At 41.4% G+C, this 23,796-nt stretch overlaps 2 protein-coding genes across 4 annotated transcripts; one reads left to right on the plus strand and one right to left on the minus strand.

Annotated features, from left to right (window-relative positions):
• Positions 1 to 100: 100 nt before the first annotated feature.
• On the minus strand, positions 101 to 9,910 carry slc37a3 (solute carrier family 37 member 3). Of its 2 annotated transcripts, XM_020092492.2 has the most exons (14): positions 9,732 to 9,869; positions 7,773 to 8,016; positions 6,202 to 6,316; positions 5,760 to 5,852; positions 5,517 to 5,600; positions 5,058 to 5,203; positions 4,460 to 4,556; positions 4,282 to 4,366; positions 3,902 to 4,104; positions 3,671 to 3,812; positions 3,027 to 3,128; positions 2,564 to 2,763; positions 2,046 to 2,111; positions 101 to 1,704 (listed from the first exon to the last, which is right to left on the minus strand). In XM_020092492.2, exons 2-14 carry the CDS (start codon positions 7,847 to 7,849, stop codon positions 1,612 to 1,614), a joined length of 1,503 nt encoding a protein of 500 aa, XP_019948051.1. In that variant the 5' UTR covers positions 7,850 to 8,016; positions 9,732 to 9,869; the 3' UTR covers positions 101 to 1,611. The 2 variants fall into 2 exon arrangements, with proteins under 2 accessions (XP_019948051.1, XP_069375496.1); XM_069519395.1 differs by lacking the exon at positions 7,773 to 8,016 and having other exon boundaries at positions 9,732 to 9,910.
• Positions 9,911 to 9,912: 2 nt separating this feature from the next.
• Positions 9,913 to 23,001, plus strand: LOC109632725 (DENN domain-containing protein 2A-like). 2 transcript variants are annotated; one of them, XM_069519393.1, is made up of 20 exons: positions 9,913 to 10,089; positions 13,869 to 13,940; positions 14,591 to 15,694; positions 15,804 to 15,895; positions 16,330 to 16,424; positions 16,511 to 16,717; positions 16,877 to 16,970; positions 17,058 to 17,108; positions 17,215 to 17,426; positions 18,302 to 18,411; positions 18,666 to 18,735; positions 19,157 to 19,234; positions 20,060 to 20,200; positions 20,401 to 20,549; positions 21,132 to 21,309; positions 21,424 to 21,465; positions 21,567 to 21,672; positions 21,781 to 22,050; positions 22,133 to 22,219; positions 22,317 to 23,001. In XM_069519393.1, exons 1-20 carry the CDS (start codon positions 10,016 to 10,018, stop codon positions 22,346 to 22,348), a joined length of 3,264 nt encoding a protein of 1,087 aa, XP_069375494.1. In that variant the 5' UTR covers positions 9,913 to 10,015; the 3' UTR covers positions 22,349 to 23,001. The 2 variants fall into 2 exon arrangements, with proteins under 2 accessions (XP_069375494.1, XP_019947713.2); XM_020092154.2 differs by lacking the exon at positions 9,913 to 10,089 and adding an exon at positions 11,182 to 11,578.
• The last annotated feature ends 795 nt before the right edge of the window (positions 23,002 to 23,796 follow it).

Here is a 23,796-nt window from a genome sequence, read left to right on the forward strand (position 1 = left end):
CTGTTATGCTGTTGCATGCAGTGACAATATTAATGCATCTTAGAAGCTTTTAAAAGATCTAATACAAGATTGTATCCAAACTGAAAGAAATGTTCATGAATTGCAAAATGTAATTTGCATTTATTTACAACCGTTGCATTTACATTGGTTTGAACTTGAAAAGTAAATATAGATAAAAAATAAAACGAACAAAAATATACACCACAGACACACAGATTCTATGACATTTACCTTTCAAGTTCAGAGACACTAGAAGTTCAAGTCTCATTTTATGCTCCTTTGCATCAGGAGCATTTAGAAAGTTTGACAACAGGAACTTGTATCAGATTATTCTACATCCTCTTATCACACATGTTTAAAAAGGGTCAACATGATGATCCATGTATCTGCACACATGGATGCAAACCTGTAGTGTCTAATGACCATAGTGGGTGGAAAATTACTGATCTCTTTTAGAAATATGACATAACAAGACCAGTCTTTCACCATCATTAGCAGTTAAAACTTAAAAACTGATTAAAGTCCCGACCGATTTACAGCAACAACCCCAAACCAAAGAAACAGAAGTGAACCACAAGTTGTAAAGGCTCATTTAAGCTCAAACACTGTTTACCCCTGAAACTCCAAAAGTGTTTTGTGGACTCAAAACCCCCCCATCGCCATCGTGGTGAGTAGATAATGAGTGAGTTTTCATTTTTGGGTGAACTATCCCTTTAAAAAAACAACGGTAGATTGAGTGCAGAGCGGAGTGTGTGTGTCTGTTACTGTGTGTGTGTGTGTGTGAGAGTGTGTTATATATATATGTATATTATATTGACCAGTCAGTGTAAAAGGAATTATTAAGATACATCAAAATAGTGACTGAAACAAGTGAGATGTGAGAGAACCAGTCCCGGTAATGACAAATCTTTACGGTATCATTATTTACCCCAATAAAACAAAACTGTACACAGGAGAAATCAATCATTTGTGGTGACATTTCTAAAAACCCAGATAAAAGTGGTTCACTAAAACCTTTAAGAATCTTGAGAGTGCAATGTTCATTTTTTCAACTAAAAACAAAATATCATACATATTTACAAAGGTTGACAATAAATGTCTACATTACAAATATTATTCACATTCTTTAGGCGATACGGACCCTAGACTTTTCTTGAAGGATCTCGTTTTTAAATTAAGACCTTGTGGTTTAAAATTCAAATTCATTCATCGCATGTACATTATAAATATTTAAATCCATTTTAACCCTTAAATATATACACAAGGACATTCTGTGATGGCTCCACAAAGCCTGAAGTCACAGACAGTCAGTTCCCTTTTAAAGCTTGGTTCACTTGGACAATTTGTACATTTACATTTTTGTTTTCTACAGAGTGGAAAAAACCAAGTGTTGTGCTCAAAGACGCTCGGCCTGCTCACACTCACACACGTGCACACACATGGTGTGCTGGTGGTTGTGGGTGTGAATCCCTGTCACCTTCACCGCTGTGAGAAACGACATCCACCAAATCTTCTCACATCCCACAACTCACCTAAACAGAAGCGTTTCTGAGCAGGCCGTCGCGTCAATGGTCGCAGTCCAAACGTTACAGATGGAAGACGCGGAGGTTTTCACAGCTGGTGTTGCAGCGCTCTTCTGTCCCTCCACATGGCACGAAGTTCATTGAGGAGCAAGGGAGTGATGAACACAATGCTGCCCCCCGTCTGTAACGTAGAAACAAAAGACGTCACAAATGGGCTCTGAAGCAGCAGAATGGAATCCAGCCATTGTTCATTCTGTAGTTGTGTCTCAATTCAAGGGCTGCCTGGTTCAGACGACACTGTACACAAGGTCCAAGCAGCCCATGAACCAAAATGAGACGTTCTGGTCTACGGAGGATTTCTGTGCTCAGGTTGACTTGAAGCTCCTCCTACATTTAAAAGTACAAGCATCAGACTTCTCATCGCTTTTCTGAACCATTATCATACAGAACTGCACCTATTCTCTGCCAACCGTCAAAATGTCCTTTGTGAACAAAGCCTGTTTTAATATGAGATCATCTTACCATGACGACGAAGAAGTAGAACACACACATCCAGCCCAGCTTGCTCTCGATCAGGGACACCAGGTACTAGAAGGTGATGGAGATGCAACAAAGATTAGTCATCGATGTGGATGAGAGACTGGATAAAACTAGAGCGGTGTATCTGAGAGCAAAGATAAATCGTTGCAGTTTTCTCAGAGTCGATGTAATAATAATGCCACCAGAAACGTTTTTAATCGCATTTCAGTCAGTGATTACCAATCAACAAGTTTTAAAGATTTAGAAGTATTACTTGCACTGAATTTCAAAGTGTGCCAAAAAAAACAAATTTGAAAAAAATTCCTTCATGGCATTCTTTGGCTATCTCGCTCATGGGAATGGGATGGATGTACGGACAGATGGGCGGACCGACAACCCAAAAACATAAAACCCCAGGCCACTGGCTGTTGCTGCCGCAGAGGCAAATAAATATTGACACTGAGGATTTGTAAGTATAATCTCTGAGGTCTCCTTGTAGTTCATCCTGTATTGTTGTTTACCTGTCCCCCTGCAGCTCCCATACTTCCAGTTCCATCCACTATACCAGTAACAGTAGCCAGAGCCTCCTGACTGCCCCTCAGAGCCTCCTGTCGCCCCAGGTCAGCAGAAATGGCCGAGCTGATGATGTTGGATGGGCCGCCGATGAAGAAGCCGGTGACGGCCAACAGCGCGGCGTTTATCACCTGGTCGTTAGGTGAACCTGAGAGAGAGAGACAGAACTGTAAACTGTGAACCAGGACATGTTATATATTTCTAAGTCTTTGGTGCAGATTAAATGATAAAGTCTAATGTGTTGAACAAGTGCATGTGTGAAATGATGAAAAACAGCAATTATGGAAAAAAGGTAATTAAAAAAGAAAGGTGCAAACTTTAGGGATTCATTTCATTATTCTATTTTGATCGGTCATACCCTGTGTCTCCAAGAGTGCATTTTATTTACAGATTAAATGTGTGTGTACTCACGGCTGTATCCCACCAGGGCTCCCATTGCCACCACCAGACTCAGCGCCAACACTGGGGCTCTCTTACCCATGCAGTCAGAGATCAGACCCTGAACAGTTCCTCCTGACCCACAGAAACAAGGAGACAGATATCGCTGCAGATTATTTGTGTTTCGATCAATTATTCATCTGTTCATCTCAGCTCTTATGAATTTCCAGTTTATATATGAGCCTTTCTTTCTTTAAAGCTCAAAACAGAAAGCCCTGGCCTCAAATCTTAACTTAAAATAAATTTAATTAAAGCTAACAAGTGTATTTTTTTAAAATGTTCCTGTCATATTCACAAGAATATGAGGTCACTTAGAACTAGACCTTTGACCTTTAACCATCAAACTCTCAGTTCATCTTCATACCAAGTTTTAAAGCATTCTCTGCAAGTGTTCCTCAGATACGTTTGCAAAGCAAAAAGGTGTTTTGTGAGGTCACAGAAACCTTGACCTTTGACCTTTTATAGCCAAATTCTCATCAGTTCATCTGAGAGTCGAACTGAATTGAAATTCCCTCAAGGCGTTCTTGAGATATCGTGTCACAAATATGGGACAGATTGACAGACACTTGTGGCATGGAAGTAAACTTGGCTCACGCAGCAGTAAGTCTGCCTCTTACCGATGATTCCGCCGACATCGTACCACACAGACAAGCGGTCGGCCTCGGCCTCCTTCCAGCCGTAATTGCTGCTCAGGTAGAACGGAAGCCAGAAGAAGAAGGAGTAGTTGACCAGCTTCAGACATGCATAAGCCAACGAATACTGCAGTTCAAACAGAAACAGAGTCAACATGGAGTAAGACTTGTGGAATATTTGTTGTAAATGAAGCAGTCTTGACTTGTTGGGCTCACAGGTAAAACCCCCGGTAGACAGAAGGCCTGAAAGAAGCCAACAGCTTGAGGGGACTCTTCCAGGGGCTCATCCAGCTGCTGAGCCGGCTGGTGTCGTCTGCCATAAACCTCCACCTCATCCTCCTCGTCGCTCATCAGAGGCTTGTGGCTGTCAGTGTCCGTCTCCACCGGGCCGAGGCCAGTCTCGGATTCCAGACTCAAACCTGACGCACACAGAAACACACAGTCAAGCAGTGGAGAGCAGTTAACTCAGCAAAGACTTGAAGTTATGACAAACACAGATTTGCTTATATTAGAAATTTAAACTGGTTTAATGGGTAAAAACTTAAATGAAACTACAAATTACTCAGGATTTTATCTACATGGCTTGCAGTTCTTACCGACTTCTTTTGGGGAGGTCAGAAGACCGAAGAACACAACCACCCCACCAGCAAACTGCACCACTGACGTCACCAGGAAGGCATACTGCACACAGCCACACACCACATCATGTTAGCTGCTCAGAATATGAGGTTAAAAAGTAAAGTGTGTGTGTGTGTGTGTGTGTGCAAGTGTTACCTCGTATCCATACTTGAGCACACTAGAAGCTAAGAAAGCCCCGAGGATGTTGCCTACGGAGGCACAAGCACTCCACAGACCAAACACAAAGCCTCGCCTGGAAAACAACATCATGAAGTTCAATTATTAAAAGTTAGAAATATGATAAATCCATTTGGTTCTTTTTTCAGTGACCGTCTCTTGAAAAAAAATTAAAATGAAAATGTACTAAAGATCCAATTGTCCCTGTTATAAAGATTTACAAATGAGAAATACAATATATGGAAAATGTAGATAAAAATATGTTAAAAAGTTCAAGTAACTTCAACAAACACAAGTTGAGGTAACAAGGGTGTAATGCTACATCACAAATAGCTCAGTGACTTCTTACTATTTCTGTAATGAGCATATTATGTTTGCAAGTTCTTCGACTACGGAAAACTGGGTCTAAATGGCGTCTGTGTTTTGGCAGCAGCACCAGTAAATGGATGTCTTTGTGCAAGTGTGGGTGTGTGTGTGTGTGTCTGAGTGTGGGCGTGTATCATAAAGCTCTTTGGTAAATATCTCTGGCTGGACAGATGCTGGTAATCGGTTTTCCAAACAGAGAAATGTCACGCACCCCGTCTTGCCGAACCAGTTGCCCATGACGGCCACCACACACGGCCAGACGGCCGACTGCAGCAGCCCGTTCAGGACCCACAGGCCACAGTACAGGTAGATGTTGTAGATGTGGAGCCATTCTGTTAGAGTGCCAAACACAAACTCCTGCAAACACATGGACATACAGAGTTGAACTAAAACTCAGAGGATTCAATCTTCATCACACTGACTTCTGTTCTTCAGCAGGAAAATGAATTATACAATCTATCACTTCTTAATATGCATACGTTTTTAGGAGGAAGTGAAATCACCTCTAATAAATGCACCATTTCCACATGTAATTACTTTATAACACTCTATTTATTTAGACTTAGACTAGTTTTAAGATGCATATCATCAGTGTGATGCTTTTTCTTTTTTTTTAATAGTGTAACAGGGTAATATAATACATAATAAAACCTTTTGTATGTGTACTTACCACTGCAGCAGAGCCACACAGGCCGAAGCAGAGCACATAGCGCAGGTTTACTCTGTCTCCAATCACACCGCTCAAATACAGACCCTGTGTGGAAAAGAAAAAGGTTTTATATAATCATGTCACAGGAATTTTCCTTGCAGTTGTCTATTTCACTGTCAGACAATTAAAATGATGTGTATTGAGGTTCTTCTGCTGTTAGAGGCCAACATTCGTTAGACACAGAATACAAAGTTCCGTACTCACCACGGCGTATGAAAAGAGAAAGATGGAGTCCAGAGCTCCCAGGAAGAGAGTGGCCTGCTTTTCATCTGCAAACAGATGATTGTCCTCCCATGTCTGGGACAGAAAATGCAGAGAGTAATATGCATTATGTCAAGTGACCGATAGAGGCCACGACACAGATTTTATTACATTTTCACAGAGACCTGATATTAAAAATGTAACTGAATAACAGGTAAAATAAATATCCCGATCTTTGTAACGGATCTCAGTGACAATGCCAAAAATCATATTTTAAAACCTGGATCTCTTTGAATGCATCACAGTAAAAAGCCTGCTTAGCATCTTAGTGGGAGTTTTTCAACAGACAGTAATCACTACACAGCTTTTCATCTGGTTTTCATCGAACCAGGTCAGCATCTGCACTATGTGCTGGTGAAATGTTGTTCTGTTCAGTGCTATGTACCTCGGCAGGGGAGAAAGTGGACCCATTGCCATTCTGGATGGACGGTGTCCACTGGGCCGAGATGCTCACTTTCACATTGCTGAATGTCTTCCGTGATGCATGCAGCAACACATAGCTGCAGTGACAGAAATGCATGTTAGTCAGAAACTAAAAGCAAAATCTATTTGATAGATTTAATTAAATGCATCCCCATAGCAACATGTAAAATGTCACATTTCAGGGAGGGAAAGCAAAGACTTAACTATTCCTGTATATTAATCACACTTTGAGTAATTAAGTACTAATGGTTGTGAAAAATGGCTGATGTTTTACACAGTAATGCCACAATATACTACTACCACTACTAATAGTCCTTTAAAAATACTTGTTGAATGTCTTAGGCTACACAAGGTCATATGATTAATATTCAGTCCCATAGTTTAATTTGGAGGCAGTTAAATTTCAAAGTTGCAGCAGTTGATTAATGAAACACTGAATTGTTGTCCAACAATATTGAAGAAGTGGGAAATGGAGAAAGAAAACACAATGCAAACCAGGCGTCTCTGCTGAGTTCACCTTTTGCTCCTAACCGCTACAGACGGTACGTTGCACTGTTCCTGATAAGATGTGTCAGGATGACAGTGTCCTGGCCACAGACGTGAGATCACCACCACTAAGTAATGATTAACTACAGTTTATATATGAGTTGGATCTAAATAAAGAGCAAGTTTGAAGTTTACCAGAAGGTCATAAACATGACACATGCTCTGTTCACTGATCACTGCACATTCTCCTTTTCAAAACAACATGCAGGGTTTGATAAAAGGTGTTGTCCAAACCAGATAATCTACAATTAACCAGAATACATATTTGTATTTTCTAACACTATTTCAAGTATTTGTAATGTTCTTTTTTTATACAGAAAACTTCTCACAGCAGCTAGCCTGGGGGTTTGAAATCAATACACACAGTAAATACTATCTTTACAATGTCTGACCCTAGTTAGCCTTGCACCCCTAAAGACCTTTCACCTAAATTGACAGCTCACATCCAGTGATTCTACGCTAGCTACAGTGCATTAATATTTCCTTTTCATGTTGCATCCTCAAATCTCTGTTGAAAATCTCCTATGATTCTTTCCTGTGAATAGTCAATGAAGCGGCAAGCAAATTAAAAATAATCTAAAAAACTAAATGCAAACACGTTGACCAAAAGTCCAGTGTTTCCTCTGTAATAATAGAGAAACAAGAAATGAAAACACCAACGAAATAACAATTTAAGTGGCAAAATTTACATTTCATGATACTATGGGGAATTTTTTCTCCAAGCCAATGAAGAGAGTGAAGTTTACTGCTCGCTGCTTTTGTGTTTCTAAAGTTTTTTTAATCTACATGCCTTTTTTTGGGCAAGTTCCACCAGGCCTGAAAACTATTCAATGGGAAACAATGACGTCCCACTGGTCACTGATACAGCTGAACAATCATGTCCTCACTGGGTTTCCCGTTACCCTGAGGACATAACTCCTATCATCACTGGTATATACAGTTCAACAGCTTCAGCTCTAGACCAGGAACAGGATGGGTGGAGTTTACCTAAAGAAGGTGAGGAGGAAGGCAACCAGGTGATGATTGGTGTACTGTGACAGGTAGCCACAGCACAAGGGAGGCATCACAGGGGGCGGCTGGAGGGAGGAAGAGGAGGTGGAGGATGAGAAAGGAGGTGGAGTTGGTGGAGGTCTTCAGGGGGAAACAGCGACAGGATAAGGGGAAGGGGCAGCTACAGTCCCACTAGGCCAGGTGGGACAAGGACATCATTAGAACAACAACAAAGCTGTGCCTGCAGAGGGAGGAAATCAGGGTTATGTCAGTTAACTGTACTAATGTTTATCATTGAGAACTCTATGCAACATCAATGGACAACTTTTAGTAGTCCTTCATAAATCCATGCTGTTTTGTGCAATTTCCATTTGTTTCAAAGTTCACCCAAAGTTGCAGTGACCACATGAACTATATGTATGTGACATTTAGCTGCTCTGTAAATGAAAATCGTTCTATGTTGATTTACATTTAAGAACCTCCATGCTCTTAGATGTAAAAGACGACTGTTAATAGACTTGTCTTGACTGAACACCGAGTTGTGCACTGCCTGCCTCAGGTATCAATGGCCCTAGTGTGACGTCGACGGCCTCTGATTCCACCTCCCCACCAACGAGCTTCAGCTTCAGCTGCAGTGTTTACAAAGGACTCGACTAACCAGTAAGTCGAGAAGCATCAACTCATCTTTTGTCCTAATAATTCCACTGTGTGAATGTGAAAGTTGTGTACCAATCTGATCCTCTTACTTTCTTTTCATCAAGTTGAATAAACCTTGCAGCATTTAAGAGATATTCATTTTACCAGAAATCCCTGTAGTATGAAAAACTGGCTTGTGTGCCACATTATTTAAGAAACTGTATTTCACATGGATTGCTTTAACTTTCAATAGCATGAACCTTTTTTGGTGCACGCCCTGAGACAAATGAGAAATGGATGTATTCACTGGCACAGAGCAAACAATTACTTTTACACTTGAAGGGTGTGCCTGCTTCTTCCTGGCTTTGTTTAGGATGGCCAGGAGCCATATGTTGGTAACCAAAGAAACACTGATGATAACGCCTGTGGCCTCATTTCTATTGCCTTGATAAATCCTTTCTGTGACACCACCCAGAAAATGCTGCGGAATGCCAAAACAACATGAAACGTGTCTGCTTCTGTGATTACAAGGTCAAAATCAAGTGCAATAAGTTCTCTCCTATCATAGGTAAATATAAGAATCAGGCATGTGACTATGTGTAATCATCTACTAGGACAAAGGGGACAAATCAGAAATTGTACAAACCTAGAATGGCTCCTTTATATCTAAATACTTTTTATTTACATGTTTTAAACAGAATCCCAGACTGGACAAACTAAACACCTTTTGAGTTTTTATGACAACTGAAGGCTACCAGAGGTTCTGTTTCATGTTTGGAAGAGGACGGTGAGGTAAGTAACACACCCAACAATAATAATAAGTGGGTTTATTTGGATTTAGCACGTGTTTGGTGGCAGGTAACCAACATGCAGATGCACAAAGTGAGATCACTGCGGGCACCACTTTACACTGAAACCTGAGATGGGAGCAGGACGTGCTGTTCAAAGGACGCTGTCAATTTTCTGCAGATTACACAACAGATGAGCTCTGGTTCGATCCCCTCGTTTAACGATCACGGAGTTCACACTGTTAAGTCCGAGAAGATGGGTTTGTTGCAGTGACGTACACATGAGCGCCATGTTTTATTTCTCCACACAATAGCCACATCATTAAAAATCATGTTTCGCTAAAAGGGACCCCCCCACCCCCCATGTCTGCCTGACTGAGTGACAAGGCTCATCTCGGTATGTGCGGTCAGTTTTTGCTAGTTCCGGGTTTGTTACAGCGAAAACACAAAGTATCCCTCCGCGAACAGGCAGGAGACAGTTCCAGCTTTAAACTCCTGTGAACGAATCGGGCGAAATAAATGGTTTTCTTACCTTTTCAGCTCGGGTTGTCGTTCAGCTGCTTGTTTCTCTGTGTAGCGACAGTCTGTGTTTACTGTCGACTCTCGTGTCACGGATGTTCCCGGCACTGCTGCAGAGCGCTGCGGCGCACTGCTGCCACCAGCAGGACCGGGGTGGAGTTGCACGTGTAAACACATGAGGGCTGAGGAGGAAACAGCAGCTGAGCTTTTCACCTGTCACTGACATGTGTGCTGGATCCAAGCTGCCATTGGCTGCAGGCAGATTCCAACACAGCTTGAAATATGTAACCGCCAGAAATGAGTATATTAAAGACTCCGTGTCCACTGCCTGACACTGCAACAGGGACCCTGCAGTGGCCACTTGAATACTGGTAAGCCTGTTTCAGTGATGTTTCAATGATATTGTAAGTTGTATTGGCTATAGTAAGTATTTGCTATATGTGTGTTAAAACTGTGTGTACGCTGTATATATGTGGTAATGTACATAATTAGTATAGAACATTCCAAAAGATAATAACAATACGTTTTAGAGGGGAAGAAGCAAATGATTCTATGTCATACAGTATAAAATCAGACAACAAATGACAGAATACAAAATCTACAATCAATGAAAGCAGATGAAATACAATGGCATTTAAAAGTGATGGTATAAGAGAAGGAACAAGGAACATAAGCGATAGCAAATAAGCAAAAGAAGATGGATGTTGCAACAATTTTCGACTGCAATATAATTTACTAATATTAAAGGGATAATGTCACATCAGCTTGGTTTTCCAGTACCGTCGTGGCTTTTTGTATATTAACAGTTCAAGTAAAACATTGTTCTCATCACACAGAAAGAAATACACTATATACGCAGTGAAGGGAAATGTGCTGTAAGGTCGAGCTTTAAGACTGGTTTGATAAAAGTGGATAGAAAAATAAATATCAGGATAAAAATTAAGGGGAATATATGTATTAATATATATGTATCAATCTTAAATGTGCATATGTAATAAACACTTATTAAATGGAAAATTAACAATGCCATTTATATTTGGATATTACCGTGACGATAAAGAAAACATAAATAAAAAGAAAAAAAATACCATTGAAGTTAAACAAAGTATGTCATAGGCTTTTTGTTTGTACTAATTTTAAAATCAGTGCTCCTGAAATTCGAATGTATTATATAATGGTTGCCTCCTGTTATTGAGGCAGAAAACACTTCTCTGTGGATTTCATAATTTAGACCCCTATTTTCATTTCTTATTCAAATAGCCATTTCCAAATTTCACTGGAAGCCTCTTATTGAGTTCGAAATAGCAGCTGCATGACCAACTGTGGCTCAGGAGCAGCTGTGACGTGAGTTCCCGCGAACTTCAGAGTCCCTGGAGGAGCAGAAATATTGAGGCCACATCATTTATTTGATGACGTGTGGATTTGAAGTCAGTATTAAGAGTTATTCATTCAGTCTATGTTGCAAGATCATGATGTCGGTGTTGGGGGGGAAAGCACGTAGAGAGAGACTTAAAGAGAGAGAGAGAGAGCATTAGAGGGAGAGAGAGGGAGAGAGAGAAAGGGAGGGAAGGAAGGAAGGAAGGAGGTAGTCATATTCAGGCTGCCTGGAGGAGAGAGAGTGAATGAAAGTTGAAGACTGGAGAGGAGTGCATGTACAGTTGCTTGATTTAACTCTTGTCTCCATTCATCTGACAACTCAAATGAAGGATTACGTTCAATAAGAAGATTTGTTGTAGACTGTTTAATCTGGACACACAATTGACACTGGAGCTTATTCCAATGGATACTTTAACAGCAGCATCTTTGGCAAAATGCTGCCATGTCACAAATGAACACATGGAAACTGTACGACAGAAGGAGGTAAGAAACATTACATTTTTTTTCTATGTAATGTAGATCATGTGATGAGTAAGGGAGTTCAGTGTAAGGCTGCTGTCTCATTTATTCATTGACTTGGTATTGTGCGGAATAAAAGAAATAGAAAGTAATGTGATTCATTTTGAATAAAACTGAGGGAAACAGTAAGAATCTGAAGATCAGATTGTTTAATGTACTCATGAGACCTTAAGTTTAAAGTGAACAAAAGAGAAAGGATCCAGAAAATACAAGCTCATCTATTAACAACGATGGATGTGGTGTCATGGCTGAGTCTGTATCTGGATCACTCATTTTCAGACGTCTACAGAAACGTGTTGTCTTCTTCAGTTCTAATTGACTGCTGGGAGTCCAAAATGTGGAGATTGTTGTCTTCAAACGAATGTCCCTTGTCATTAAGATGTAGGTGGACTGCTGAGTCCTGACCTGATGAGTTGGCTCTCCTCTGCTGTGCCATGCGTTTGTGAAGGGGTTGTTTTCCCCAATATGGGTCTGTGCATTCCTTACTACATTCAACTGCATATACTACATTGCTCTGCTTATGTCTGGGTCTTTTGTCTTTGGGATGGACCAGTTTCTGCCTCAGTGTGTTGATAGGCTTGAAATATATTGTGATGTGGTGGATGCTGAAAATCCTCTGGAGGTTTTCAGATACTCCAGCAACATAAGGGATCACAACGTTGTTCCGATGATTTTTCTTTTCCTCCCTTTCGGTCCTGTTTCTCCGGACAACAAAAATGTTGATGTCCACAGGTCACAGGCTTGATGCGGTTGTTTCAAACACACAGTAAATGTTCCTTACTTTAAGAATATCTGGGTGGATTCATTAAAGAAGTGGTATAGCTTAAGTTGATCCATATAATCTTAGATGTAAGGAAATTAAAGGTGAAGGTGAAACTCTCTCTTGTTTCATGTCCATATATCGATCTTAAACCCAAATAATTTCTGTCAGATGAAGAACAAGAATCATTCAATTCTTTATTTTGGCAGATATGTTTTTTCCTCTGTCACTTTTATAACTAAAAATAAAAAAATTTAAATTTTCCCACAGCTCTGGATACATTAATTAAATATCTGAATGTCTGGTTTCCCAGCTAATCAGTCATGCTGCTGTAAATGCTGCCTGCACAGTGCCTTGGAAAACATGTCAACTAAACATATGATGACACCAGTTCCAGATCTGGGAAATGACCAAGCGCTATCTTAGAGGCCACTGAACTTTGAAACATTTGCCTCAGCGACGTGAAAATATGAGAGTCAGGATGAAGAGAACAGAGCAGCTCTGCTGCTGTGAAGGGTCAAAGGTCGTTGGTCTCCTGTGTGGAGGAGGCAGCAGAATAAGGATCATACACTAAAGAAAAGAAAGCAGGAAGAGGAGGGATTCAATCACTAACAGTATACCTAATGACTGCTGAAATGTTGGTTTGTGTGATGAACTGCTCCAGGGAGCTGCTGTCATGTTTTTCCCTTGAGTCTACCCAGCTGGCCCCTGAACACTGAACATTACCAGATGAGATGGAATGGTGGCATGGCAGAAAATATCAGTCTGGTCTCACCATGGACCTTAATCTCATCTATAATGTAAAAATGTGGTGATATAGATACTGTATATTGCAGTTTAAAGATGACTGTTGTAATAACTATATTTTCAAAACCAGACGTGACTCTGTCAGTCCTTGAGGGAAAAGTTTGTTTGTTGGTGTGTTGGTTGATTGGTGGGTTGGTTGGATGGTTGGATGGTTGGTGTGTTATTTGATTGGTAGTTGGGTCGGTTGATTGAGTGGTTATGTGTTGATTTGTGGATTGCCTGTTTACTAGGTGGGTTAGGCGGTTGGTTGGTTGGTTGGTGGGTTGGCTTGTCAACAGGATTATGCACAAACTACTGAATGGGTTTCCACTTAGTGGTGGTAGGATGGGACATGGGCCAAGAGAGAACCTGGCACGGATCTGGACAAAGGGTTGTATCTAGGAAATGTTTTTAACTTTCTTTAACCTTGCGAGAAAGAGCTTGATGAAAAGAATAATCAGACATACATGTATTTAAGGGACTGGTATCTATGAGTGTGTATAATTAGATTGTGCCTTATTCCTTATTTGTTATAAATAAAATGAATCCCTCAGTTTCATTGGGAAAAGCCTGACACTAATTATAAACTGTAGCCAAGTCAGACAGGATGTCAGTGATCATATCCAAACTCTGAATGCCTCACGCAACGAAACTGAGAAATGAATGAAGTTACTGACTGAAGATGCTTCTCTCGTTCGTCTCTTTCAGGTGTACAGCGATCATGGAGGCCACTGAGAGAATGAAAACAAAGCAAGACTGCATCTATTCCACTGTCAACAGGTTTGTATCAGAGTAGTCATTATACCTCACAAACCCCCCTCCTGAGCCTGAGAAATAAGAAACAGGGTTTATGTTGCTCTTTACTCCTCACGTCCATTAATGAAAAGTCAGGAAAGGTCTCTCAACTCAGGGCTTCCCATTTCCTCCAGTTTATTTATTAAAACATAACAGTTTGATGAAATGGGCTCTGGTCCAAGAATGTGTTTATTTAACGAGGCTGATGAGAAGAAGATGCTCGGTCATAGGCTTGTCCTCTGGCACATACTCTCAGGATGAATTTTCCCACTGTCGCCAGAAAAAGACAGAATGTCCCCAAACTGGCAGCAACAGTGACCGTACTGGGAAGTTAATGAAACTCAGCAGCCGGCTGTTGTCTTTGTTAGCACACATGTGGTTTACTGAGGAATTATTGTTTCAGTTGTAGTATCCCCACAGCACAGACGAGCTTAAGTAAGCATAGATCATTTCAAAGATTTTTATTTAATATCTCTTCATATATAAAAGTGTGTATCAATTTAATCAATTTGGTCATCTCTCTGCATTTTCAAGTGTAATTTTGACAATGTTTGAGAATTCTTGACATTAATCATTTTATTTTAATATTCAGCTTAGTAGAACTCAGTTTAAGTGTTTTTTCTCTGTGTCTTGAGGCTAAAGAAGGGCGACCTTGGTGGTAGAAGTGGTTTCCATATTGGTTCAGTGGAAAACAAGGGATCTGGGCAAAGAAGAGAGGTTCCATCAAAACTTCCCTTCACCTCATTGGACAACCTGATCAACCAGAGGGAAAAATCACCCATGATGGCTCACAGGAGGCTGCACTTTGATGCTCACGGCACTGAAAACACCCTCCTGCTAGGCAACAAGCTCCCCAGATCAAATGGAGGCAAGATTAAGGACAAAATTTCTCTGTGGGAGGGAAAGGAACCCACTCACTCACCCATTACCTCAGATTCTTCGGGCCAGTGCACTACTTTGAAAAGGACAGAATCCCAAACAAAAAGCCAAAATAAGACTACTGATGAGCAGAGTGGAGACAGTTACAGGAGAGTGGCTCAGATCGGGAAGGAAAATCTTGGAGAAGAGACTGTTGGAAAATTAGGGGATTCAAGGCCTTGTTCACCAATTGAAACTGGAAAACAGCTGAGAGGGACACTCAATATGAGTAAACCCTATGAAAACCAACAAGAGGCGGACTGTAAAAGAGTGGTTCAAAACAAAAACCAAGACCACGAGAAAGAGAACGTAGAAAAGCTTGGAGATTCAAGGCCGAGTTCGCCTCAGGTGGTGATGCAGCAGGCGGGAACGTTGAGGAAGAACAGTGACAAGAGAACGGCAGAACAAACCAGCCAGGAGAAGAGAGCGGTGTTCACGCTCTTTAAAAAGCTGGAGGCTTTGGGGGACCACCACGGGAAAACACCTCCGGAGCTTGGAAATTACTTCAGCCCGCCGAGTAAGGACAAAGAGGTGGAGGTGAAAAAGAAAGACTCTGAAGCCGTCAGTCAGAGTGGAAAGGGGAAGCAGCACCAGGAGAATGTGTACACAGAACCGGGGGAGCTTCCTATCAACCCAGTCCCCAAACCCAGACGTACCTTCCAGCATCCAACTGTCATCCCCATGGGGAAGAGTCAGAGGCAAGGCAGAGGGCTGAGGAACCTCCCTCCACTGCCCTCCATCTCCACAAGATCCTCCTCAAAACTTCTCTCTGGTGTCTCTGGGAGACCCAGGGGTGAGAGAGTCACAGACAACATCAACAGGTACAGATGCGTCAGAAAAGTCAATTCTTTGCTCATGTACTGACCAGAGCTAAAGCAATGTTAACATGCTTGAGTCATCATGTTTTGTACATTCTGTTCACTGTGACAGGAAATCCTTTGAGTTTGAAGACCTTGCAGGGTCGACTGGGCCGCTCTTTTCTCATTCACTATCTCAGGAACATCACTATGAAGACATCCTGGGTCAGACACTTCTCCTATCCTCCACTGATTTCCTTTTTTAGAATCTGTGCCAAGCAAAATGTACGAAATGAACATAATGTACAAAATGAAGATAGCATGAAGAATGTAGATACAGAGATGGGAACTTTGCAAAGGCACTGTTTTTATTAAATTACTTAAATGGTTTTCTTAGGCATTCCCACCACTTCATAGAATAGAGTCTGCAGAAAATAATCAGAAATGTAGTTTGCTACCTTTTGCTAAGGTGGTTATATTTATTGTCAGCATTTGTTTGACTGTCAATTAGATAGCATTACTAAAAAACTGCTGGATGGATTATCACAAAACAAAATTTTTTAAAAAAGCAATAAAACTGTAACCTCCTTGGTCGAGGTAATAATTGGACAAATGCTAAAAAACATAAATTCCACATTCCACTTCTACTTTGTCCATAGATTCGCCCAAGGAGAACCCATACGAGGACATAGAGTTGGAGAGTCAGTGCTCCCAGCAGTCTTTGCCCTCTTCTCCTGGTGCTGATACGACCAAGGTCCATGCAGTAGAAGCTATACACAACACATCAACACTTCTGATTTATAATATTTAAAAGTTTAAAAACTCACGTTTCAATCGTAGACATCAAGGCCGGGCTTCTTCAGGCAGAACTCGGGCAGGAGCTTTAAGTTGGAACTGCGCAGAGGCAACCAGCGGACGCACGGTGCCAGTAGCAGCGGCCTTCCGTCTCCACCCCAGCTCAGCCCTCCCTCCACCCCCATGGGTCCTGAACACACCTCGTGGCTGCCTGGCGATCCATACAGCCGCACCTGCCGCAGGATACCAACGGTCTGTCTGTGTTCCAATGTTAGGCCAGCAGGCCTAGATCACAAACATGGAGACATGATTAGTTCATGTTCAAACTGACCTTTTTTATGGTAACTCAAACTGAGCACAGATTCATTTTTTAGAGCTGCCCAATCCTTACACTGAGGTTTTTTCCAACAGCTTGTTCTGAGGATCAACAGCATCTTTGAAGCTCGAATCGGAAAGAAACACCTGAGAAGGATCTACCACTATGCTGAGACAACCTCAGGAAGAGGTGATGTCGGTGAAATGCCTCCTATCTTCAGATTATAATGTATTAATGTGGATTTTTGCCTTGAAAATGTTTTACTTGTCTTTACAGTAACAGATGAAAACAGTGACTCTGAGAGTGAAGTTGAAGAACGAGCAAAAGGTAGCGTCCATTGCTATGGCTTTTTAACCTCAAACACCCCCATCTTTTTTATTTTTTATTTTTTGACATATTTAACTACACTGTCATCTTAATTCCTCTCTCCCAGCTCACCGTCAGCGCCTTGTGTCTGTTCAGTCCATACTGAGCCAGCCGAGCCAGACCCAGGTCCACTACAACGGCACCAGCAGCAGGAGAAGCTCTCTGGACAAGGAGAGCCACCAGCGGAAGCTCTTTGAGTATTTCTTGGTTGTATCGCTGCAGAAGGCGAAGGCCGGTGTCCACTATCTGCCGGAGGTCACGCAGCAGTTCCCCCCTAAGGTCAGGAGCAGAGGACGCATTGTTTTTGTGAGGAGTACATTTCTCATAAAAGATATAACCTGGAGAAAACCCACGCAGACACAATGAGAACATGCAAACTCCACAGAGAAAGAGGCTGACCAGACCTGGAATCGAACTGAGAACCTTCTTGTTGTGAGGAAGCAATGGCTCAAGTAAAAGAGAAGCAGACAGAAAACGTATCCAATTAGAATGGCACTATTCATTAATTCAGTCAAGCTGCACCAAATTGTGCACACATAGATATCTGTTCCCTAAACATGTTTTTCATTAAGATCGATTTAATTGTTCTCTGGGAAAATTTGTGAAAACTTCAACAAATGCCCAATCTCCCATGTCCCTGATTTTGATCCTTCACTGAACCATCCTGCATCCTTCCACCAAGATTCGTGGAAATCCATCATGTTGGTTTTGTGTAATCTTGCTAACTACCAGACAAACAAACCAACAAACAAACTGACAGGGATGGAAACATAACCGAGAGGAAGTAATTATAATTCACCCTAATTAAAACTTTTTATTAGTCCCACAGTGGGAGGATTTACTGTGTTACAGCAGCAAAGAGTGAATAATAAAATACACATTCATTAAAGGTAATAAGTAAAAAAATACAACATAAACACGAGGAATTATAAAAACTAGTAATATGCACAATGTAAACAATATATACAAAGTGTAGCAGGAATGCACATTCGGAACAGTGCAGATTGTAGGCTCAAAGCTGTAGGAAGGAACTACAATTGTGATTTGTCCACAAGAACAAACCTCTTCCCGATAATTGATGATATATAGCCTACTTTCCTAAAGATAAAAGTTATTGAAAATATATGAAAGTTTGTTTTTCTGTTGTGCTGCAGTTGGAGCGAAGCTTCAAGTTCATGAGGGAGACAGAGGATCAGCTGAGGATCATTCCTCAGTTCTGCTTCCCTGATGCGAAAGACTGGGAGTCAGTTGAGAACTACCCGAGGTGAGAGAATAAAATTAATCTAATTATCCAACTTAATAGTCAAAATAGTTTTGAATATTCTCCCTGAGCCTCTACGTACATAAATGGAACTCTTATTACCTCCCAGAAACTTGCACATGACTGTTAATGTGGGTTTTTGATTTATACTATAATGGAAAAAAGAATGTGCACAAAAATAATAACTGTGTATTTTCAATATGTATGATCAAAATATATGAATCCTGTTTATTTGTGTGTTTGCTGTGTCCCCACAGTGAGATGTTCTCCTTTGTTCTGACTGGAGAGGACGGGAGCAGGAGGTTCGGATACTGCCGGCGTTTACTGGTAAATAGGAATGAACAAAATAAATAAGTGTCGCTGCTATACTGGACAGGAAGTGGCCAAATACCACGGTGACGGCTGAGTAAATAAGTGTGCCAAAATAGTCTACGTGCCTGTGGGAAAAAAAGACTTCATGTCAGAGTCTAGGAGGAAGTGTGTGAGTCTGGGAAAGTAATATGTGTGTTTCTATACATCTTCTGATGTATTTGGGTGTGATGAGGAAAGACATATATTCTTCTGGTCATGTGAAAACCTTAATTTCCCATTTGGTTATTTTCACAATGAAGAGATTACAGAATCTCCTGTGGGAGTAGAATAAAAAAATCTATAAAATCATTTTCTTACTCGCATACTGAAATTCTCAACTAACTGAATAAAGATACTGAGATTTTTTTCAAAAGTAAATTTTGTTTTTTCTTCTCAGCCCAGTGGAAAAGGCAAACGTCTCCCAGAGGTCTATTGTATCGTCAGTCACCTCGGCTGTTTCAACCTGTTCTCCAAGGTAAATCTAGACAAAATGCCAAACGAGGGCAGATTAACTTTAGTTTAAGATTCTAAAATAAACCAGTCATCCATTATCTATACCGCTTATCCTCTTGAGGGTCACGGGGAGGTGGAGCCAATACCAGCTGACATTGCGTGAGAGGTGGGGTACACCCTGGACAGGTCACCAGTTTATACAGAGACCAAAAAACATTTACGCTCACATACACATTAGGACAATTTAGAACTGTTGGAGGAAGCTGGATTACACAGAGAAAACCCACACAGACACAGGAAGAGAACCTGCAAACTCCACTCTATGAACACAAAGATATCGAAACATTTCAAAATTTCAAATGTATTCTCTGGGATAAACCACCTAGTTTTCAAGGGGCTCCATATCACAATCACAACACAGCTCATAAGAACTACATGTATGTATAAATATATACATATTTACAGTGATAAATACAGTTGGTCTCTAAATAAGAAGACAGGGTCTATGCCAAGTGAGGAACTGGATCTTATATTAGCAGGTAAACTATTTAGTCTGCTGAGGCTTTAAACATAAAGGCAAAAATCATTTGATAATTTGAAGTAAATGCTACAATATATTGTCTTAAATAAGAAGCGTAATTGATACGTACGCATACGTTTGAATATCTGTGTCTTCTTACATTTGGAAATGGCCATTTAAGTGCATGATACATTCTATTGTGATGAGTGAAAACATGACTTTCAAGATCCACAAAGAAATCACTCTACAAAAAAGTTCCAACCACATGTCCCAAAACAAAGTCTACTCAAAGCGTCCGAATGACATTGTGTTTGTGTGTGTGTGTAGGTGCTGGATGAGGTGGAGAGGCGGAGGGCTCTGTCTCCAGCGTTGGTGCAGCCCTTCATGAGAGCCATCATGGAGGCCCAGTTTCCTGCTCCGGGCAGAACCATCACTGTCAAAACTTTCCTGCCTGGCTCTGGCACTGAGGTGAGGAACACTGAGAGCGCCAAGAGGAAACTATCACCTGTTTTTACTGCGATAGTGTAACTTCATAGCTAATTTGGTGGCAACCATAATCTTAAATGTTATCACTCTTCTGTCTTTCCTGATTTATTCGAATCTAAAATAAAACATTGACTTTTCTACATTTATTATCTGATATCTTTTTAATCTGCGCTATTCCCAAGGTGATGGAGCTCTGTCGACCTTCTGATTCCCGCCTGGAGCACGTAAACTTTGAATGTCTCTTCTCCTGTCTGAGTCTGCGGCTGCTCCTGCGGGTGTTCGGCTCTCTGCTGCTGGAGCGACGGGTCATCTTCACTGCTGACAAACTCAGGTCAGTCTGATAAATCCCCTAAATGTCTGTATGTGTCCTTCAAGCTCTGCACTGAAAATGAGTCTCTCAGTGTTTACGTGATTATGAAAACAGTAGCCTGATGTTTTCATTATGAAGTTAGAAGAAGTGTGGGTGGTCTATAGCCCCACTTTTTTAAATAAAGGCAGCCCCAGTTTGATTCAGGGAACATGCCAGAGAGATATTTTGAGGCCTGCAGGCTGCTGGTTGTTGTTGTCGTGCTGGGGCCAGTTTGTTTGTGCTGCAGGAGAAAAGCCAGTGAGAGCCAGAGAGTGTGGTCACATGAGCAGGGGACAGGAATGCAAAGTCAGAGTGACGTTAAAGAAAGGAGAATGCAGCCTCGCTTCTTTCGATGGGAAATGGACCTCAAGGGAATAATCTGCGTCATTGGATCATACTGCCCTCATGTGGCGAGAATGAAGTCATTTTTGCATCTTTCTCTTTTCCCCTTTCCCAGCTCATCTTTCAATCATTTACAGAAAAAGTAAATTCGAAGTGCAAATCCACTATTTCTCTATAATCTAATAATACTTAATATTCCTCCTGTGTTCCTCCACTTTGTAGCACTCTCTCCCAGTGCTGCCATGCAGTGGTGGCCCTGCTTTATCCCTTTGTGTGGCAGCACACTTACATCCCTGTGCTGCCCTCTGCCATGCTCGACATCGTCTGCACCCCGACCCCGTTCATCGTGGGCCTGTTGTCCAGCTCGCTGCCCCAGCTCACTGAACTGCCCCTGGAGGAGGTCAGAGAGGAACTGCTTCTTAGAAATTGAAATTATCTGAAGGTGTAAATAGATAAATCACATCAACAGACCGATTTCTTTTGAATTACACTGACTCAGATTCCGTGTGCACAGGTTCTGGTTGTGGATCTAGGAAACAGTCGGTTTCTCAGACAGGTAGGTCGCATATTGTGGTTTGTGGGCTTTATGGTTCTGAATGATTTGGATGGATGTGGTAAAGGTTCAGATGATAAAATATCTTTTCCTTTTCTTTATAGTTGGACGATGAGGACTCCATCTTGCCCTCCAAGCTTCAATCAGCACTGGAGAACGTTCTTGAGAGGAGGAGAGAGCTTGCCAATGAGAGAGGAGACGCACCGGGTGGTAAGACATAACAAGATATTTCACAACAAGAATCTACCTCTTTATTTCATTCATCTTTTATCCTTGCAGCAACACTGATGAATATGTGGCACAACTTCCTATTTTCAGACTCTGAACAGCTCAGCACGGTCGTGTCCGAGGCCTTTGTCCGTTTTTTCGTGGAGCTGGTCGGCCACTACCCGCTCTTCTTCACTGGCGAACGGGAGGACGGCTACTCCTCCTCTTCCTCCTCCCCGGTCCCCTGCTCCTTCCAGAGGGAGGGCTTTCGTAAAGCGATCCCCTCCAAGACGATGCGTCGCTTCCTGGAGGTCTTCATGGAGACCCAGATGTTTGGCTGGTTCATCCAGGAGAGGGAGCTCCACAGGCATGCCCTGAGAGGTACAGAGGTGTAGCAGCAAGGTCATGGTCAAACGCTGGGGAGGTGACATAGGGCCCCTTATAATTCCTTCTCTTTTCTCAGGACTGTTTGAAGTGAGGGTGCAGGAATATCTAGACTCTATCCATGAGAATGAACATCGGAGGGTGAACAGGTTTCTCAAAGGCTTGGGTAAGGATCTCTCTGAGCAATTCTTAGCCAGAATTTGTTCTGTGTAAATGATCGTAAGCTCTAACCTTAAACCTCTTGATTTTTCCCTTTATTCCAGGAAACAAAATGAAATTTCTTTCCAAGAAATAATGCAGCTATAACTACAAAAAGCACCAAAGCACTGAAACAAGAAAAAAGGACTGCAGATATGCTTGTTTGCATGCTTCCTCATCTTCATCCTCAGCTTAGATATTGAGTGAGACAGTGGGTTTCGCTCTAGGACTCAACAGAAGGTGACTGTTGTGTTTCTACCAAAGGAAAATGCTGCTGTATTTCATTTTAAGAGGAACTTAGGACTGTGGATGGGAATATTTCCTGTTTATGTTTCCGGGTGGTTCCTTTTTATATGATATTCCTCAGACATTCATGAATAATTCTAATAACATGGTGTAAAATATATATAAAAACACATGGCAGATGATTAAGTAAAGGGTAAAAGTTTGTGTATAAATCATGTTGAATCCATGTGCTTCTACACAGGACATTGTCTGTCAAGCATTAAAGTTACGTGACTTATATGCTACACAGTATATTAGTCACCCTGTAGTTTGACTTGACAATTCATAGGCATTTTGTCTTCTGAATCCACCAGGGGGCAGTAGTATATTTTTTTCTACTTACATGATCTTGATGACAATGACACAAACCTGTTTTTTAATGCTTTTAATTTTCTTTAAGTTGTAACAGTGACAACATCACAAAAACTTTGAATCTAAAGTAAATAAATTTCATTGAACCTCTCAGTGTTTTGTTAACGTTGTCATGTTTTTTCCACGTCTTATTCGTTGCTTTGCTGGTTTATATAGTTTGGATGACTTTTTTGTGAACTTCTCTTTTCCCACCGTCCTCCAGTTTGCAGATTATGAGCCATGAGATCACATTTGGGTAAATACACAGTGTATCCAATAACAGTTTGACAATATGAGTTTGGTTACAACGCTGGAAAATCCTGGGAGGCAAATAAAAAGCCAAGGAAATTGTGTTCACTCAGCGTTTGTGTGCCAGTTAATGCCACAGTGAGCAATCCGCAAACAACCTTGTTTCTAACCATTCGCTGCTGTGTTTGAAGTTATGTGGTGGTTTTACTACAAAGGGCCCCGAGTTCAGAGTTGGTGGTGGCCTTACTATTTTAGTCTCTGAGTCATGGAAACAAAGCACATCTATGTCAGCTTGAAAACATAACACAGGTGCAGAGCAGAGCATAGACGTGTATTGTCTGGGGAATAGTGTTTCTCAGTTCGGGCCTGCTCAGCAAGCAGGATGGCCCCTGGGCATCGCGAGGTGCCGAACCTGCCACCTTGTTAGTGGCAAATTCACATAGACCTGCTGACACAGACATTGCTGCAAATACATGGACGCACAGAGTTTATACACACACGTTATATACACCAGTTGTACAATGATTAACCCAAGAGTACAACTACCCCAAGCTGCCAAGGCAAATCTTGTTTGCTATCGAGTGGATCATTTTTTTAGACAGTTAGCTGATAACCTTTATCAATTATTAATAGTCAGCTAAAAGTTATGGATCATTTAGA

This window comes from Paralichthys olivaceus, chromosome 23 (genome assembly GCF_024713975.1).
Source record: "Paralichthys olivaceus isolate ysfri-2021 chromosome 23, ASM2471397v2, whole genome shotgun sequence".
NCBI lineage: Eukaryota > Metazoa > Chordata > Actinopteri > Pleuronectiformes > Paralichthyidae > Paralichthys > Paralichthys olivaceus.

Excerpts from the sequence above, each read along its gene's own strand:
- slc37a3 (XM_069519395.1), bottom strand. The coding sequence starts at position 9,895 with ATGTGTTTACACGTGCAACTCCACCCCGGTCCTGCTGGTGGCAGCAGT. Across the intron at positions 4,105-4,281 it reads GACCTCCCCAAAAGAAGTCG|GTTTGAGTCTGGAATCCGAG; the intron begins GTAAGAACTGCA and ends TGTGTGCGTCAG. Across the intron at positions 2,112-2,563 it reads TGGGAGCTGCAGGGGGACAG|TACCTGGTGTCCCTGATCGA; the intron begins GTAAACAACAAT and ends ATCACCTTCTAG.
- LOC109632725 (XM_069519393.1), top strand. The coding sequence starts at position 10,016 with ATGAGTATATTAAAGACTCCGTGTCCACTGCCTGACACTGCAACAGGG. Across the intron at positions 15,695-15,803 it reads GTCACAGACAACATCAACAG|GAAATCCTTTGAGTTTGAAG; the intron begins GTACAGATGCGT and ends TCACTGTGACAG. Across the intron at positions 21,466-21,566 it reads ACAGTCGGTTTCTCAGACAG|TTGGACGATGAGGACTCCAT; the intron begins GTAGGTCGCATA and ends TTTTCTTTATAG.